The sequence below is a fragment of the Oncorhynchus clarkii genome, chromosome 25, assembly GCF_045791955.1.
Source record: "Oncorhynchus clarkii lewisi isolate Uvic-CL-2024 chromosome 25, UVic_Ocla_1.0, whole genome shotgun sequence".
NCBI classification, from domain to species: Eukaryota; Metazoa; Chordata; class Actinopteri; order Salmoniformes; family Salmonidae; genus Oncorhynchus; species Oncorhynchus clarkii.
Window position 1 is genome coordinate 30,244,577 of NC_092171.1, and position 20,503 is coordinate 30,265,079.

General features: G+C 45.8%; 1 protein-coding gene across 1 annotated transcript in view; it reads left to right on the forward strand.

Moving 5' to 3' along the window:
• LOC139383444 (neuronal PAS domain-containing protein 3-like) overlaps positions 1–20,503 on the forward strand; it is a 394,236-nt gene that overhangs the window by 315,782 nt on the left and 57,951 nt on the right. Inside the window, exon 7 of the mRNA XM_071127992.1 lies at positions 20,298–20,475. Coding sequence (XP_070984093.1) covers positions 20,298–20,475 — 178 coding nt within the window. The remainder of the gene's footprint in view (positions 1–20,297; positions 20,476–20,503) is intronic.

The window sequence follows — 20,503 nt, forward strand, 5'->3', positions numbered from 1 at the left end:
ACTCGGTAAGGTTAAAGTGTTACACAGTGACTTTGTGTTGCTTTGAATTTTCCAGTTAACAAATAAATACAGCACATTTCAGTTTAAAAATACAGTGTCTACAGTGGGGTCGGAATGTATTTGACACTCTTGACCCCGCCGATCCTTCACGACTGGAATACCGACATAATCTGCCCGAGGATTCCAACAGGCCCCTCAGGCGTGACGTCCCCTGAAGGCCCATTCTACTCACTGCGGCCTGCTAGCTATCTAGAGCATATTGGACTGTTAGCTGATCCATCGTCCAGTTTCTTGGACCACTATAACCATTTTGCCAATTGGATTTGGACCCCTCTGCCACTTGGAACCCTACTAATTCTACGACTGGTCTATCGACGTTGCCGCACGAGGAGGCAAAAGTCCCTTCTGCTAAGTCCCTTCTGCTAACATGCTAGCCCCGGCCTGCTAACTGCTAGCTTGATAGCCCCAGCCTACTAACTGTCTGAATCGCCGTGTCCCCCAGCCAGCCCAACCACTCACTGCACCCATACGATTCACTTGGTTGATCATGCCTCTCCCTAAAATCAATATGCCTTGTCCATTACCGTCCTGGTTAGTGATTACTGTCTTATTTCACTGTAGAGCCTCTAGCAATGCTCAATATGCCTTAACCAACCATGTTGTTCCACCTCCCACATATGCAATGACATCACCTGGTTTAAACGTCTCTAGAGACTATATCTCTCTCATCATTACTCAATGCCTAGGTTTACCTCCAATGTACTCTCTTCCTACCATACCTTTGTCTGTACATTATGCCTTGAATCTATGCTATCGTGCCCTGAAACCTGCTCCTTTTACTCTCTGTCCCTTATCCTACTTATTCTCTGTTCCTCTGGTGATGTAGAGGTTAATCCAGGACCCGCAGTGCCTAGCTCCACTCCTACTCCCCAGGTGCTCTCATTTGTTGATTTCTGTAACCGTAAAAGCCTTGGTGTCATGCATGTTAACATTAGAAGCCTACTCGCTAAGTTTGCTTTATTCACTGCTTTAGCACATTTAACCAACCTTGATGTCTTAGCCGTGTCTGAATCCTGGCTTAGGAAAACCTCCAAAAACCCTGAAATATCCATCCCTAAGTACAACATTTTCCGCCAAGATTTAACTGCCAAAGGGGGTGGTGCTGCAATCTACTGCAGAGATAGCCTGCAGAGTTCTGTCTTACTATCCAGGTCTGTCCCAAAACAATTTGAGCTTCTACTTCTAAAAATGCACCTTTCCAGAAACAAGTCTCTCACCATTGCCGCTTACGAAAGACCACCCTCTGCCCCTAGCTGTGCCCTGGACACCATATGTGAATTGATTGCCCCCCATCTATCTTCTGAGCTCGTGCTGCTAGGTGACCTAAACTGGGACATGCTCAACACCCCGGCCATCCTACAATCTAAGCTTTATCCCCTCAATCTCACACAAATTATCAATGAGCCTACCAGGTACAACCCCAAATCCATAAACACGGGCACCCTCTTAGATATCCTCCTATCCAACTTGCCCTCCAAATACACCTGCTGTTTTTTTTGCTGTTTTCAACCAAGATCTCAGCAATCACTGCCTCATTGCCTGTGTCCGTAATGGGTCTGCGGTCAAACGACCACCCATCATCACTGTCAAACGCTCCCAAAAACACTTCAGCGAATCGACCTGGCCCAGGTATCCTGGAATGACATTGACCTCATCCCGTCAGTAGAGGATGCCTGGTTATTCTTTAAAAGTGCCTTCTCACCATCTTAAATAAGCATGCTCCAATAAAAAAAAATTGAAACAGATATAGCCCTTGGTTCACTCCAGATATGTCTGCCCTTCACCAGCACAAAAACTTCCTGTGACGTTCTGCATTAGCATCAAATAGCCCCCATGATATGCAACTTTTCAGGGAAGTTAGGAACCAATATAGACAGGCAGTTAGGAAAGCTAAGGCTAGCTTTTTCAAACGGAAATTTGCATCCTGTAGTAAAAATTCAAAAAAAGTTCTGGGACACTGTAAAGTCCATGGAGAATAAGAGCACCTCCTCCCAGCTGCCCACTGCTCTGAGGCTAGGAAACACTGTCACTACCGATAAATCCACAATAATTGAGAATTTCAATAAGCATTTTTCTACGTCTGGCCATGCTTTCCACCTGGCTACCCGTACCCCGGTCAACAGCCCTGCGCTCCACACTGCAACTCGACAAAACCTCCCCCACTTCTCCTACACCCAAATCCAGATAGCTGATGTTCTGAAAGAGCTGCAAAATCTGGACCCCTACAAATCAGCCGGGCTAGACAATCTGGACCCTCTCTTTCTAAAATGATCTGCCAAAATTGTTGCAACCCCTATTACTAGCCTGTTCAACCTCTCTTTCGTATCGTCTGAGATTCCCATAGATTGGAAAGCTGCCATGGTCATCCCCCTCTTCAAAGGGGGAGACACTCTAGACCCGAACTGCTACAGACCTATATCTATTCTACCCTGCCTTTCTAAGGTCTTTGAATGCCAAGTTAACAAACAGATTACCGACCATTTCGAATCCCACCGTACCTTGTCCGCTATGCAATCTGGTTTCCGAGCTGGTCATGGGTCCACCTCAGCCACTCTCAAGGTCCTAATTGATATCATAACCGCCATCGATAAGAGACATTACTGTGCAGCCGTATTCATCGACCTGACAAAGGCTTTCGACTCTGTCAATCACAACATTCTTATTGGCAGACTCAACAGCCTTGGTTTCTCAAATTATTGCCTCGCTTGGTTCACCAACTACTTCTCCGATAGAGTTCAGTATGTCAAATCGGAGGGCCTGTTGCCGGACCTCTGGCAGTCTCTATGGGGGTGCCACGTTAAATTCTCAGTCCGACTCTTTTCTCAGTATACATCAATGATGTCGCTCTCACTGCTGGTGATTCTCTGATCCACCTCTACGCAGACAACACCATTCTGTATACCTCTGGCCCTTTTTTGGACACTGTGTTAACGAACCTCCAGATAGATGAGCTTTATTGCCATACAACTCTCCTTCTGTGGCCTCCAACTGCTCTCAAATACGAGTAAAACTAAATGCATGCTCTTCAACCATTAACTGCCCGTACCTGCCTGCCCGTCCAGCTTCACTACTCTGGACGGTTCTGACTTAGAATATGTGGACAACTACAAATACCTAGGTGTCTGGTTAGACTGTAAACTCTCCTTCCAGACTCACATTAAACATCTCCAATCCAAAATTAAATCTAGAATTGACTTCCTATTTTGCAACAAAGCATCCTTTACTCATGCTGCCAAACATACCCTCGTAAAACTGACCAGCCTACCGATCCTCGACTTCGGCGATGTCATTTACAAAATAGCCTCCAACACTCTACTCAACAAATTGGATGCAATCTATCACAGTGCCATCTGTTTTGTCACCAGAGCCCCATATACTATCCACCACTCGACCTGTATGCTCTTGTTGGCTGGCCCTCGCTTCATACTCGTCGCCAAACCCAGGTCATCTACAAGTCTCTGCTAGGTAAAGTCCCTCCTTATCTCAGCTCACTGGTCACCATAGCAGCACCCACCCATAGCAGGCACTCCAGCAGGTATATCTCACTGGTCACCCCCAATGCCAATTCTTCCTTTGGCTGCCTCTCCTTCCAGTTCTCTGCTGCCAATGACTGGAACGAACTGCAAAAATCTCTGAAGCTGGAGACTCATATCTCCCTCACTAGCTTTAAGCACCAGCTGTCAGAGCAGCTCACAGATCACTTCACCTGTACATAGCTCATCTGTAAATAGCCCATCTAATCTACCTCATCCCCATACTGTATTTATTTATTTATCTTGCTCCTTTGCACCCCAGTATCTCTACTTGCGCATTCATCTTCTGCACATCTACCATTGCAGTGTTTAATTGCTATATTGTAATTACTTCGCCACCATGGCCTATTTATTGCCTTTACCTCTCTTATCCTACCTCGTTTGCACATGCTGTATATCGATTTTTCTACTGTATTATTGATTGTATGTTTGTTTATTCCATGTGTAACTCTGTGTTGTTGTATGTGTCGAACTGCTTTGCTTTACCTTGGCCAGGACGCAGTTATAAATGAGAGCTTGTTCTCAACTAGCCTACCTGTTTAAAAATAAAGGTGACATAAATAAAAAATTAAATAAAAAAGATGAGCAATAATGACTGTAAAAAATTAATAATTCAACTACTGAGCTATATTGTGTGCTAAATATATGGAAATACAATTGCTCAGAGAAATATATTTTGTTTAACAAGTAATATTTAATTGTTTAGAAGATAGTTCACCCTCTTTTCTCAATGAGCAATGTTTGTACATCACACACACACACACACACACACACACACACACACACACACACACACACACACACACACACACACACACACACACACACACACACACACACACACACACACACACACACATATTTGAAGTGCACTCCCCCACACACACATACCTGCACATCTATCATATACAGTTGAAGTCGGAAGTTTACATACACCTCAGACAAATACATTTAAACTAAGTTTTTCACAATTCCTGACATTTAAACCTAGTAAAAATTCCCTGTTTTAGGTCAGTTAGGATCACCACTTTATTTTAAGAATGTGAAATGTCAGAATAATAGTAGAGAGAATTATTTATTTCAGCTTTTATTTCTTTCATCACATTTCCAGTGGGTCAGAAGTTTACATACACTCAATTAGTATTTGTTAGCATTGCCTTTAAATTGGGTCAAACGTTTCATTTCCACAAGCTTCCCACAATAAGTTGGGTGAATTTTGTCCCATTCCTCCTGACAGAGCTGGTGTAACTGGGTCAGGTTTGTAGGCCTCCTTGCTTGCACATGCTTTTTCAGTTCTTCCCACAAATTTACTATAGGATTGAGGTCAGGGCTTTGTGATGGCCACTTCAATACCTTGACTTTGTTGTCATTAAGCCATTTTGCCACAACTTTGGAAGTATGCTTGGGGTCATTGTCCATTTGGAAGACCCATTAGCGACCAAGCTTTAACTTCCTGACTGATGTCTTGAGATGTTGCTTCAATATATCCACATAATTTTTCTACCTCATGATGCCATCTATTTTGTGAAGTGTGCCTGTCTCTCCTGTAGCAAAGCACCCCCACAACATGATGCTGCCACCTCCGTGCTTCACGGTTGGGATGGTGTTCTTTGGCTTGCAAGCCTCCCCATTTTTCCACCAAACATAACGATGGCCATTATGGCCAAACAGTTCTATTTTTGTTTCATCAGACCAGAGGACAGACCAAAAAGTACGATCTTTGAGGACATTTCTCCCCATGTGCAGTTGCAAACCATAGTCTGGCTTTTTTATGGCGCTTTTGGAGCAGTGGCTTCTTCCTTGCTGAGCGGCCTTTCAGGTTATGTCGATATAGGACTCGTTTTACTATGGATATAGATACTTTTGTACCTGTTTCCTCCAGCATCTTCACAAGATCCTATGCTGTTGTTCTTTTCACTTTTCGCACCAAAGTACAACTCTAGTAAACAGAACGCGTCTCCTTCCTGAGCGGTATGACGGCTGCCTAGGCCCATGGTGTTTATACTTGCGTACTATTGTTTGTACAGATGAACGTGGTACCTTCAGGAGTTTGAAAATTGCTCCCAAGGATGAGCCAGACTTGTGGAGGTCTACAATTTTTTTCTGAGGTCTTGGCTGATTTCTTTTGATTTTCCCATGATGTCAAGCAAAGAGGCACTGAGTTTGAAGGTAGCCTTGAAATACATCCATGAAATACACCTTAAAATGACTCAAATTATGTAATTTAGCCTATCAGAAGCTTCTAAAGCCATGACATCATTTTCTGGAATTTTCCAAGCTGTTTAAAGACACAGTCAACTTAGTGTAAACATCTGACCCACTGTTATTGTGATACAGTGAATTATAAGTGAAATGATCTGTCTGTAAACAATTGTTGGAAAAATTACTTGTGTCATGCACAAAGTAGATGTCCTAACTGACTTACCAAAACTATAGTTTGTTAAAACCTCTTTGGGCTAGATGGGACGGTAGCGTCCCACCTGGCCAACATCCGGTGAAATTGCAGAGCACCAAATTCAAAATACAAGATTCATAATATTAAACATTCATGAAAATAAAAGTTTCTTGCATCGTTTAAAAGCTTAACTTCTTGTTAATCCAGACGCTTTGTCAGATTTCAAAAAGGCTTTACGGCAAAAGCACACCATGTGATTATCTGAGGACAGCGGCCCGCATACAAAAGCATTACATGCATTACATGCATTCCAACCAAGCAGAGGCGTCACGAAAGTCATAAATAGCGATAAAGTAAATCACTTACCTTTGAAGATCTTCCTCTGGTTGCAATCACAAGGGTCCCAGCTACATAACAAATGGTCCTTTTGTACGATAAAGTCCTTCTTTATATCCCCAAAAAGACAGTTTAGTTGGCGTGCTTGACTCAGTAATCCACTGGTTTCCCTCGTTCAAAATGCATACAAATGAATCCCGAAAGTTACCAATAAACTTTGTCAAAACAAGTCAAACAACGTTTCTAATCAATCCTCAGGTACTCTAATATGTAAATAAACTATGAAATTTAAGACGGAGAATAATATGTTCATTACCGGAGATAAATAACGAAGTGCGCTCCCTCACCGTCGTTCACCACAACAATACAGCCAAAATGGGAGCCACTTAGAAAAACAAATTCTAGCTAACATTTTCTTTTAAAGAAGCCTGAATCAACAGACAAATGACTGTTGACATCTACCTGAAGCCCTAGGAACTGCAATCTGGGAGGTATTCCATTGATTTCCCCATAAACAGGCAATTTAAATGATGTCACCTCCAAAAATTCTCCTCAGGTTTCTGCCTGCTATATCAGTTATGTTATACTCACAGACATTATTTTAACAGTTTTGGAAAACTTGGAGTGTTTTCTATCCAATACTACCAATTATATGCATATCCTAGATTCCGGGCCTGAGTAACAGGCAGTTTTCTTCGGCCACCTCATTCATCCAAACTTCCGAATACTGCCCTCTAGACCAAAGAGGTTAACTTAACAAGAAATTTGTGGAGTGGTTGAAAAATGAGTTTTTTGTTTTTTTTTACCCCTTTTTCTCCCCAATTTTGTGGTATCCAATTGTTTAGTAGCTACTATCTTGTCTCATCACTACAACTCCCGTACAGGCTCGGGAGAGACGAAGGTTGAAAGTCATGCGTCCTCCGATACACAACCCGCACTGCTTCTTAACACAGCGCCATCCAACCCGAAGCCAGCCGCACCAATGTGTCAGAGGAAACACTGTGCACCTGGCAACCTTGGTTAGCACGCACTGCACCCGGCCCGCCACAGAAGTTGCTGGTGCGCAATGAGACAAGGATTTCCCTACCGGCCAAGCCCTCCCTAACCCGGACAACGCTATTACTTTGCTGCTTTGAGCTTGGCAATGTCCGCGTTATCCATCATTTTCATACGATGGACTATGTTGGCATCTTTTTTTTTGGTTCTTGAAAGCATTTGGGTTATTAGAGAAATTAAGTATAAGGCTGACTTCATTCTCATTCCTGGCGCTGGTGCTTTTATCATAAACAGTCGATCATCAATCATTTACAGAATCAACGCCGAGAACATCTTTTGTGATCTCATATTAAATTTCCCCTGAATCCACCCCTTGGCAAAAAATTACTCACATCGTTAAAAAAGATTTAATTAGGCTGTAGTTTATACAGGTCTCATGGGAGAGTGGTGATTTGCATGAGGCAGGTCGCCCTATGTACTGTGTGAGGGAGATTGGGTGTAAGAGGGGGTTTAGCGGGTCACAGTCTCAGCCAAGGACCACCATTTGCCAAGGTCAGACAGGTAGCTGGGTGCTTCCCCTGGGTCCCGTCCAGCACACAGGGAAGACAGCTCCAATTGCCCTTAATTACTGGCTTCCTTTATGCCATTGATGGTCTGTTTTTATTTTTAAATTCTCTCAGCTTCTGATGCCCACGATGCTACAGCCATATCTGTGTAGCCTTTCCATTTGTTTTGGAACCAGGAGATAACTAGAGATATTCACTAGAGCCCTGGTTATTAGATATTCTGCATGAAGAGGTGGTGTGATACCACTCTGGCATAGAAAACACCCACACACACACAAGAGATGGGTGGGAGGACGCTGCTGCTTTGACCCTCTATCCAAGTGATGCTGGGTTGTGACACTTGAGACCACAGGTTTCTTACTCGTCTGTCATTTAGACAGTATTGAAGATTTGCAGTATTATCAAAGCTGGTGGACCCTCCCTCCCTCTTTAGTTGAATAAATCCATAATAACATAGGTCTGGAATTAGTTATTCAAACCCTACAAGAACAGCAGTTTGCCATGTTAAGAAAAATATATATATTTTTATTAAACTTCCATAGCTTTATGCCAAGTGTTATCAATTGAGGGCAATGTAATATGAATCATTAATACAAGAGTAATTATACTCTATCAACCTTATAATTTTCCATTTATCTAATGTTAAATGCAGTAATTAATTCTGAACCCTAGAGCCAACATCAATTTATTTGATTAGTACTTTACAAAGTCACACTGATATTTTAGAAGTGTGGGAGGGATTTTATATTTTTCTCCCTCCCAACAGTCATCTGAAATGTTACTTTCCTCATGGGATGGTGCTCTATAGCATGATAATATTTCATCATTAAATATGCACATTTGAAGGCTTTGATTGACATTTAAGAGCTCTTATAAGTAAAATATTTACTGAGTGTACAAAACATTAGGAACTTCTTCCTAATATTGATTTGTACCCCCTTTTGCCTTCAGAACAGTCTCAATTTGTTGGGGCATGGACTCCACAAGGTGTCGAAAGTGTTCCACAGGGATGCTGGCCCATGTTGACTCTAATGGTTCCCACAGTTGTGTCAAGTTGGCTGGGTGTCCTTTGGGTGGTGGACCATTCTTGATACACACAGGAAAATGTTTGATACACACAGGAAACTGTTTGATACACATGGGAAACTGTCAAGAACTGCAACAGCATTGCAGTTATTGACACACACAAACTGGTGCGCCTGGCACCTACTACCATAACACGTTCAAAGGCGCTTAAATCTTTTGTCTTGCCCATTCACCCTCTGAATGGCACATACACAATCCATGTCTCAATTGGGGGGAGGGGGAGATAGGGGTGGTTGGGGAGGAGGGATAGGGGGAGGGGTGTGTTTGTGTGGGAGGGCGGGCGGGCAACAGAGTGCGAGAGAGATACACTACATATACAAAAGTACATTGCCAGTCAAAAGTTTGGACACCTACTCATTCAAGGGTTTTTCTTTATTTTTACACTATATATACAAAAGTATGTGGACCCTCTTTTACAGTTTCTCAGTCACTTTGGTGCATTTTCACATCCTCCCTAACATGTGTAAAATAATAAGTGCATTTCTCAGAACAATTTGTACAAACTGCAATATACAATAGATATGTTTCTAAAGCTAGTCAGTCACTAAAAATCCTTAGTACATCTCTCAAAAGTAAATATTCATGCCAATGATCATGTCAGTGTCATCAGAATGATAAGTCATTGAGTCATTGTTCACGAACAAGGTCGGCAAAATGTTTAGGCATGTCAATGTAATTGTGTAATTTGACAGTATTACCTGATGTAAGCTTAGGCTACAGTTTGGATGACAGTTACTGTATTGAAAATGCACAAGGCTGCACTTTATGGCATATATCAATTTCAACAGTACTATTTACATATTACTGTATGTGGGTTATTGATTGAAAGAGACTGGACAACCCAAGGGGCACAAAGGAAAAAAAACTAAATTAGAAAGAAACACAGGAAACCACCCCTAAGGCACAACTTTGCCCGCAGCACTGTTGTGCTGTCTCTACACATCCAGACGTTCCTGTCTGTCGGCCCACATATTCTCATCCACATCACACCGGATATTTTCTCTTCCAATGCAACGTGGAAAGAATCTTTTGGAATGCCTTATCCATCCTCTGCAGCCGTCTACTGTGATGTCCTCACATGCTGCATCCATTGCAGCCAGCAGGGTCATCTGTGTGTGTGGCTGACGATCGTACACCTTCCACCTCCATGCTGAAAATAACTCCTAAATTGGGTTAAGGAATGGTGAATAAGGTGGGAGGAATTATATGAGCATCCTCGGGTGGGTCACAAACCATTGCCTTATGATGTTTGATCGATGGAAACTCACATTATCACAAATGACCACATACTTTGGCAAATCCTCTCTAAACAGACCCCTCTCATCATCAGGGATGAAAGCCCTAAAAAGTTGAGTAGATGCTGGGTGTTGTATGGCCCTATAAGGGGGATATGGGTTAGGACACCATGCTCCGAAATAGCAGCACACATGGTGAGATTTCCTCCCCGTTGGCCTGGCAAATCCACAGTAGCTCTGTGACCGATGATATTCCGACCCCGCCTTCTGCATTTGGCCAGGTTGAAGCTAGCCTCATCCACGTATACAAAGTTGTGAGAGGGTTCACTTGATTCCAACTCCATTATACGCTATATCCCAGAACACACAGTTGAATTTGTTTTGGTAAGGAAGAGTGACATAAAATTTACATATATTGTATGTTCCTTCCACAGCAATGGAAATGTGTGCAGTTTATGCTTACTGTACTATGTATCACTATAAAATGTTGCTGTAAAGTAGTTACATAGATATATGTTTTACCTGTACATACTGGTACCGTAGCTCCTTAACTCTGTCCTCATTCCTTTGGAATGGTACATGGTACAGCTGTTTCATACTCATCTGGTTTCTATGCAGCACCCTGTCGATGGTTGAGATGCTAACCGTTTGGATGTTTTCAAAGACATCGTTGTCTTCTATAATGGTCCTTTGTATTTCCCTGAGTCTCATGGCATTGTTTGCTCGGACCATGGTGCAAATAGCCTCCTCCTGTTGAGGTGTGAAAAGGCGTCCTCTGCCACCGGTTTGAGGTAATCTTGCAGTCCTATGTGGGGAAAAATGCAGTGATACATCGCACACTTTCACATAGACAAAAACTATGCGAACACACATTTTACTGTAAAACATACAGGTGGGTGCATGTAAGGTGCAGTATGTATCTGTATAGAGTATATTTCTGTATGCTGTGAAATACAAGTGGACTACTGTAATATGAAGCATTGTAGGAAGTATACAGTATACTGCTTATATACAGTAACAGTGCACTGTATATTGGTGGACATACCTGTTCTCTCTTCGAAATGTTTGAACTATTGAGGACACGGTTGATCTCCCAATATTCGGCTGCACCCTTCGACCCGCCTCAGCCATTGTAAGGCCATGATTGACAACATGGTCTACAATAGTGGCCCTTATGTCACCAGATATGCGCCTATGTCCTCTTCTGCCTCTTCCTCTGTTTTGCCTTCCACCACGCATCCTTGCTCCTCTTCTTCCTCCTTTTGGCTGTTGACCCTGTTTGTTTCCTGGTCCATCCATTATTGGAAAATTGCAACTCTGTGTTGTGGTCTGTCTATATATGCTTGCCAATTGATTCTTCATGAGATGCACCTTTGAGCAATTTAAACAACTGGTTGATTGTTGGTTGAACTAACACTTTACATTCCTTCATGAGTGAGGGTCAATTTCACCTGCACGATTCATCAATTCACGTTTTTGTACAAAAGGTCTAATAGAAATGTGTAAAACTATGATTGACAGTTTATGACAAATTGTTCAACAATTTTGCATGTAATGGCTTATGCAAGGAACTAATGCCTAGATGTTTTGAGGGGTAAGACTATTCAACAGAGAACCATGTACTATATTTTGATCAACATGACATGAGCAATTGATAATGTGGAAAAAAGCTGACACTTGTACATTATCAATTGCAATTTGTTCAAAGGAATAAGAAATTGCTTTAATGATGTGCACAAATGACTAGATGATTTGGAATTTGTACAAGTAGTATCAAGAATTGCACTTTTGATCTAAGAAATGCACCAAAGCGACTGAGAAAAACTGTAAATTAGTGGATGCGGCTATTTCAGCCACACCTATTGCTGACATGTGTATAAAATCTAGCACACAGCCATGCAATTTCCATAGACAAACATTGGCAGTAGAAAGGCCTTACTGAGCAGCTCAGTAACTTTCAACATGGCACCGTCATAGGATGCTACCTTTCCAACAAGTCAGTTCATTAAATTTCTGCCATGCTAGAGCTGCCCTGATTAACTGTAAGTGCTGTTATTGTGAAGTGGAATCGTCTAGGAGCAACAACAGCTCAGTCGCGAAGTGGTCACACAAGCTCATAGAATGGGACTGCTGAGTGCTGAAGTGCGTAGCGTGTAAAAATCTTCTGTCCTCGTTTGTCAAAATCACTGTTCCAAACTGCCTCTGGAAGCAACGTCAGCACAATAATTGTTCATCTGAGCTTCATGAAATGGGTTTCCATGGCCGAGCAGCCGCACACAAGCCTAAGATCACCATGTGCAATGCCAAGCGTCACCTGGAGTGGTGTAAAGCTCTTTGCCATTGGACTCTGGAGCAGTGGAAACATGATCTCTGGAGTGATGAATCACGCTTCACCATCTGGCAGGCCGACAGACAAATCTGGGTTTGGCAGATGCCAGGAGAACGCTACCTGCCCCAAATGCATAATGCCAACTGTAAAGTTTGGTGGAGGAGGAATAATGTATGGGGCTGTTTTTCATGGTTCTGGCTAGGCCCCTTAGTTTCAGTGAAGGGAAATCTTAACGTTACAGCATACAATCACATTCTAGACGATTCTTTGCTTCCAACTTTGTGGCAATGGTTTAGGGAAGGCCCTTTCCTGTTTCAGCATGACAATGCCCCCGTGCACAAAGAGAGGTCCATACAGAAATGGTTTGTCGAGATCAGTGTGGAAGAACTTGACTAGGCTGCACAGAGCACTGACCTCCATCCCATAGAACACCTTTAGGATGAATTGGAGCGCAGACTGCGTGCGAGGCCTAGTCGCCCGACATCAGTGCCCTACCTCACTAATGCTCTTGTTGCTGAATGGAAGCAAGTCCCACAGCCATGTTCGACGAGCAGGTGTCCACATACTTTTGGTCATGTAGTGTTTATAGACAGACAGACAGACAGACAGACAGACAGACAGACAGACAGACAGACAGACAGACAGACAGACAGAGTGAAAGAGAAAGAAGAAGACAAGAGAGAAAGAGAGAGAGAGACAGAGAGAAAGAAAGACAGATAGACAGACAGAGGGAGAGACAGATAGACAGAGAGAGAGAGAGACAGGAGGCAGGCTGTCTAACAGGTGATGATATTTGACAGTGGGGATTCTAATAGAGCAGAACATTTAATAGAGGAAGATGACATTTCTGAAGCCCTATGTAATTAAGAGGTTTTCTTCTTTTTAAACGAAGAAGCATTAATTACTGCCTTTTTATGTTTGGTGGTGGTTGAATCAGGTGTTTTATATGACTATGTTCCTTCCTTCCATCCAGCCAGCCAGACAGGTGTCAGAGGCGTAGATATTAATAAGTGATTTTCTACGGAATAAGCATGTTTCTAATGATGCCTGGCCCAGCTGTGCTCCAACCCTGATGACACCACACACACACCAGCCTAAATTACAATGCAAACGCAGCCACTGTAATCCAAGTGTCCTTTCTGCCATCACAGAGTATAATCTGCTGCCTCTCTTGTAATAGACAACACCGGCCACTTTACTGCCCACGACGCAACACAATGAATATTTGAGCCTGTATTATTTCTCCCCCAGCTGCGCATTGTTCTCATCTAGTCATCAGAAGAGATTAAAGCAGATGACTGCATTGTTGAGCCAAGGCTCATTCTAATACAGTTAAAATAGTCATTGGTCGTGTTCATGAATTATAATGGGCCACAAAAGGTTTGTCTGCCACCAAGCCTGTGAAAGAGAGATATAAAGCTTTTGGCTTGTTTCATTTCCATTCTGAAATGTATTCAGCAAGCAGTCAGCGCTGGACTGGCACATTCACACTGACCGCATGGGCTGCAGTCATCTAATTTATTATTGTAGCTTAATCCAGTTATAAATGGGAATCACCATCTCTCATCCCTAGTTCGGTAGTCCATGGTAGTGTTTTGCTCTTTAGGTTAAAGACTGATGTACAATGGTCTCTCTTTTCTAAGGGGGATGTGATTATGTCACTCCTTTGTCTAAGGGGAGATTCAGCCATTTGTAATCTGTAGGAGTTCCTAACCCTAGCCCAGCCACCAGGCCTGGCCGCCTCCACCTCCCCTGCCCCCTAACATCCTCCATCTATCCCCAGCCACAAGGCCTGGCCCCCTCCAACCCCCCAGCCCCCTCCATCTATCCCCAGCCACAAGGCCTGGCCCCCTCCAACCCCCCAGCCCCCTCCATCTATCCCAAGCCACCACGCCTGGCCCCCTCCACCTTCCCAGCCCCTCCATCTATCCCCAGCCACCAGGCCTGGCCCCTCCACCTCTCCAGCCCCCTTCATCTATCCCAAGCCACCAGGCCTGGCCCCCTCCACCGCCCCAGCCCCCTCCATCTATCCCCAGCCACCAGGCCTGGCCCCCTCCACCTCCCCAGCTGCCTATCCCCCCCCCCCCCATCTCTATCCCCAGCCACCTCAACCTCCACTTCTCCAGCCCCCTGAGAGAATCTCATTCCCTTTAGCCCAGTAGATAGAAGAGGCTGCGTCCCAAATTGCACACTATTCCCTATACAGTGCACTACTTTTGACCAGAGCCCTGTGGACCATGGTCAAAAGTTTGGGACGCAGACAGTGTCAGCCTTCTAACGGAGACTCTGAAAGACTTCTTTGCAATGTGTCTTCGTCTCTCTGTTGCTTCCTTATCTAACGCTTTCATGATTGTGTCATGATCTATCTAACAGAACCATGTATGTTTGCTATGTATTGGTTCCTGATCTAAGTAGTATCTTACGTAGTTGTTAGATACTATTTTTGACATACACATCTTGGAGAGACTGAAAGTTAGAGGGATTGTTCACACAAATTGCAAAATCACACATTAGTCCTAATCAAAGCGTGGATTGCTGCCATACTTTGCTTACAGGGTAAAGAGAACAGTGTGTTGTTTTGTAATTTGTGTGAACTATCCATTTACTCTTCAGTCTCTCCAAGATGTGTATGTCAAAAAGAGTATCTAAGCACTAAGATACTACACAGATCAGGAACCAATACACAGACAACAGACATAGTTCTGTTAGATATATCATGACTATCCCTTTAAACAACATGATTGTATGGTGGTCTTACCTTTGTTATAAAAAATACAAGGATGTGATGAAAAAAGTGTGCATGGGCAGGGTTTTTCTGCCGTTCTGTCCAATTGACCTTTTTGAAATGATTCAAATTATTATTTTCCATTTTAAAGACGGGACACCATCAAGTTTGACAACAGAGACCTTATTTGGTTGGTTTCCGTTATTGAAGAGTTTTTATTATTCGTTCAGTTTGTCCCTTTGGACAAGGACATCACTAAAATAAAGACAGTAAATATAACATTGTTGGGTAATGGCTTTGTTTAACTTTGTTTTTGTTATCTACCTTCATGCATTTGCAAAACTTCCTTATGCCTCATGCTTGATGTAAAAGCTGTGCAGTCAACAGAGGGAGGTTATCCCATAGAATTAGAATGAGTAGAATTAGAATGCCCATGGTTAGAGGTTCTATATCCATTTTACTCATTCTAAATCTATTGTTCATCCTGCCATTTGACATTTAATGAAACTATGAGGTACATAGGCTATTGGTTGCAACCACTTTTAATCAGCCTTCTATATTTATGTTTTGAATATGTTTAATTAATTTTAAATATGTCACGTAGCTAGGACTGGTGGGTGCAGAGTCAGCCGCAGAGAGCAGAGGTTTAAGGAAAACCGTATTTATTCCGGTAAGGTAAGGTCACGGCAACAACAACAGGCGAAAATAATGACCGACCCAAAACAGGACACCAAACAGTCCAAAAAATAACCAAACAGACAGAGAACAAGCCCGCACAAAAGCAGGCGGAAATAGAAGGCTTAAATAGCCCTGAACCAAACCCCAAATGAGAAACAGGTGAAACCAACACAGACATAACCAACAGAAAAGGAAACGGGAATCGGTGGCAGCTAGTAGACCGGTGACGACGACCGCTGAGCGCCGCCCGAACAGGAAGAGGAGCCACCTTCGGTGGAAGTCGGGACAGTATCCCCCTGACGCGCGGCTCCTGCAGCGTGCCGACACCGGCCTCGAGGGCAACCCGGAGGGCGAGGCACAGGGCAACCCGGATGGAGGCGATGGAAATCCCTCAGCAGTGATGGATCCAAGATGTCCTCCACCGGTACCCAGCACCTCTCCTCCGGACCGTACCCCTCCCAGTCCACAAGGTACTGTAGGCCCCTCACCCGGCGTCTAGAGTCCAGAATGGAACGTACTGTGTACGCCGGGGACCCCTCGATGTCCAGAGGGGGCGGAGGGACCTCAGGCCCCTCACCTTCCTGCAGGGGAAGGGCAGGTTTCGGGTCGATCCCCCGGTGCGAACACGGGGGCCTCACTGCGGTGGCGGTCAGCGCTCCTCTTCTGCTGCCCACCAGCTTGTTTGAGTGAATTCCTGGACGGCTCTCCAGGTCTCCTTTGAGCGCTGCACCCACTCCTCCACGGCAGGAGCTTCGGTCTGGCTCTGATGCCACGGTGCCAGGACCGGCTGGTAGCCCAACACGCACTGGAAAATTGACATGTTCTTGGAGGTGTGGCTGAGTGAGTTCCGAGCCACCTCCGCCCATGGGACTTACCTCGCCCATTCTCCTGGCCGGTCCTGGCAATACAACTGCAGAAACCTACCCACATCCTCGTTCACTCTCTCCACCTGCCCATTACTCTCGGGGTGAAAACCCAAGGGCAGGCTGACCGAGATCCCCAGACGCTCCATAAACGCCCTCCAAACTCGGGACGTGAACTGGGGACCGATCAGAAACGATGTCCTCAGGCACCCCGTAGTGCCGGAAGACGTGGGTAAACAGGGCCTCCGCAGTCTGTAGGGCCGTAGGGAGACCGGGCAACGGGAGGAGACGGCAGGACTTAGAAAACCGATCCACAATGACCAGGATCGTAGTGATCCCCTGGGACGGGGGAAGGTTGACAGATGAGACCGTGGCCGTTGTGGAACGGGGAGGGGCTGTAACTTCCCTCTAGGCAGGTGTCTAGGAGCCTTACTCTGAGCGCACACCGACCAGGAGGAGACATAAAACCTCACGTCCTTAGCCAAAGTGGGCCACCAGTACTTCCCCCTAAGACCTTGCACTGTCCTCTCAATACCCGGATGACCCAAAGAGAGTAACGTATGGGCCCACCGAATCAATTGGTCACGAACACCAAGCGGCACGTATTTGAAGACCCGCTGGACACTGTGGGGGCGCAGGTTCCAACCGTAACGCCCGCTCGATGTCTTCGTCCACCTCTCATACCACCAGCTAACAACTCCCGGTCCCCCACGTCATAGTTTCGGTGGCGTGCCCGTGCCCTGTGATAGCACTGCTCCAACCCCAGCCTTGGACACATCCACCTCCACTATGAACACCAAAGTGGAGTCCGGATGAGCCAACACGGGGGTGTCGGTAAACAGCACCTTCAGACGACAAAAAGCTCTGTTCGCCTCGGCTGACCACCGTAAACGCGCCGGCCCCCCCTTCAGCAGTGAGGTAATGGGAGCCGCCACCTGGCCAAAACCCCAGATAAACCTCTGGTAGTAATTGGCAAACCCTAAAAACCGCTGCACCTCCTTTACCGTGGTCCGAGTCGGCCAATTACGCACGGCTGTAATGCGGTCACACTCTATCACCACACCCGATGTGGAAATGCGATAACCCAGGAAGGAAACGGCTTGTTTGGAGAACACACATTTCTCAGCCTTGACGTATAGGTCATGCTCCAGCAGCTGCCCAAGTACCTTGCGCACCAGAGACACATGCGCGGTGCGTGTGGCGGAATAGATCAGGATATTATCGATATACACCACCACACCCTGCCCAGGTCCCTGAGAATCTCGTCTACAAAGGATTGAAAGACGGCTGGAGCATTCTTCAACCCATTCGAGGTACTCATAATGTCCAGATGTGGTACTAAACGCAGTCTTCCACTCATCTCCCTCCCGGATATGCACCAAATTATACGCGCTCCTGTGGTCCAGTTTTGTGAAAAAGCTCCGTGAAATTAGAGAGGTAGCGGGTAACTAAAGCCCACTGTGATGGAATTTAGACCTCTGTAATCAATGCACGGACGCAGACCTCCCTCCTTCTTTTTCACAAAAAATAAACTCGAGGAGATGGGTGACGTGGAGGGACGAATGTACCCCTGTCCCAGAGATTCAGTGACATATGTCTCCATAGCCACTGTCTCCTCCTGTGACAACGGGTACATGGGACTCCTGGGAAGTGCTGCGTTTACCTGGAGGTTTATCGCGCAATCCCCTCGTCGATGAGGTGGTAATTGGGTCGCCCTCTTCTTACAGAAGGCGATAGCCAAATCAGCATATTCAGAGGGAATGCGCACAGTGGAAACATGGTCTGGACACTCCACCGTCATGGCACCGATGGAAACTCCTCTACACCTCCCTGAACACTCCTCTGACCACCCCTGAGAGCCCCCTGTTTCTTTGAAATCCTAGGATTGTGACTTGCCAGCCAGGGAATCACCAGCACCACTGGAAATGCAGGTGAATCAATAAGGAACAGACTAATCCGCTCCCCATGATCCCCCTGCGTTACCATGTCCAGTGGAACCGTGGCCTCCCTGACCAGTCCTGACCCTAACGGTCGGCTATCTAGGGAGTGCACGGGGAAGGGTTGATCTATCGGAACCATTTAAGAGCAAGTCTGCGATCCATAAAGTTCCCAGCTGCGCCTGAATCGACTAGCGACTTATGCTGGAGAGAGGGAGAAAACTCAGGGAAAGAGATTAGTAAAAACATGTCCAACAGGGAGCTCTGGGTGATTCTGGTGCTGACTCACCTGGGGTGACCGGGAAGTGCTCTGCCTGCCCTCTCGACTCCCAGACGAGCTCCTCCAGCACAGCTGGTGCAGGAGGAGCCTCCTCCTCCGGTTCCCCTCGATGCGACCCCCCCTAACTCCATAGGTGTTGGAGCGGGAGGGCCGGGAGGTGGAACTAACAGGACCCGTTCTGGACACCCCCCGGGCAGCTAGCAGGTTGTCTAGTCGTATCGACATGTCTACGAGCTCGTCGAGGGAGAGGGTGGCGTCCCGACAAGCTAGCTCCCTGCGGACACCGTCACCGTCCTCTGTCACAAACCCACCGTCGCAGACCAGACAGGACTGGCAAAAAGTGCTCTTCACTGACGAGTCGCGGTTTTGTCTCACCAAGGGTGATGGTCGGATTCGTGTTTATCCCTGAAGGAATGAACGTTACACCGAGGCCTGTACTCTGGAGCGGGATCGATTTGGAGGTGGAGGGTCCATGAAGGTCTGGGGCGGTATGTCACAGCATCATCGGACTGAGCTTGTTGTCATTGGAGGCAATCTCAACGCTGTGCGTTACAGGGAAGACATCCTCCTCCCTCATGTGGTACCCTTCCTGCAGGCTCATCCTGACAAGACCCTCCAGCATGACAATGCCACCAGCCATACTGCTAGTTCTGTGCGTGATTTCCTGCAAGACAGAAATGCCAGTGTTCTGCCATGGCCAGTGATGAGCCCGGATCTCAATCCCATTGAGCACATCTGGGACCTGTTGGATCAGAGGGTGAGGGTTAGGGCCATTCCCCCCAGAAATGTCCGGGAACTTACAGGTGCCTTGATGGCAGAGTGGGGTAACATCTCACAGCAAGAACTGGCAAATCTGGTGCAGTCCATGAGGAGGAGATGCACTGCAGTACTTAATGCAGCTGGTGGCCACACCAGATACTGACTGTTACTTTTGATTTTGACCCCCACTTTGTTCAGGGACACATTATTTAATTTCTGTTAGTCACATGTCTGTGGAACTTGTTCAGTTTATGTCGCAGTTGTTGAATCTTGTTATGTTCATACAAGTATTTACACATGTTAAGTTTGCTGAAAATAAACGCAGTTGACAGTGAGAAGACGTTTCCTGTTTTGCTACGTTTAGCAAAAACGTAGCACACACACACACACACACACACACACACACACACACACACACACACACACACACACACACACACACACACACACACACACACACACACGGTGCTACTGTAATAATGACCCTCCCTGTCTCTCTGTGTCCCTCCCTCCCTGCAGGTGGAGCTGACAGGAAGTAGTGTGTTTGACTACGTCCACCCTGGCGATCATGTGGAGATGGCAGAGCAGCTGGGCATGAAGCTGCCCCCGGGGCGAGGCCTCCTTTCTCAGGGCACCGCCACCGAGGACGGCGCCAGCTCTGCTTCCTCCTCCTCACACGCAGAAACCCCCGAGCCAGGTGGGCAGAGAGGGAGGGAGGGAGGGGA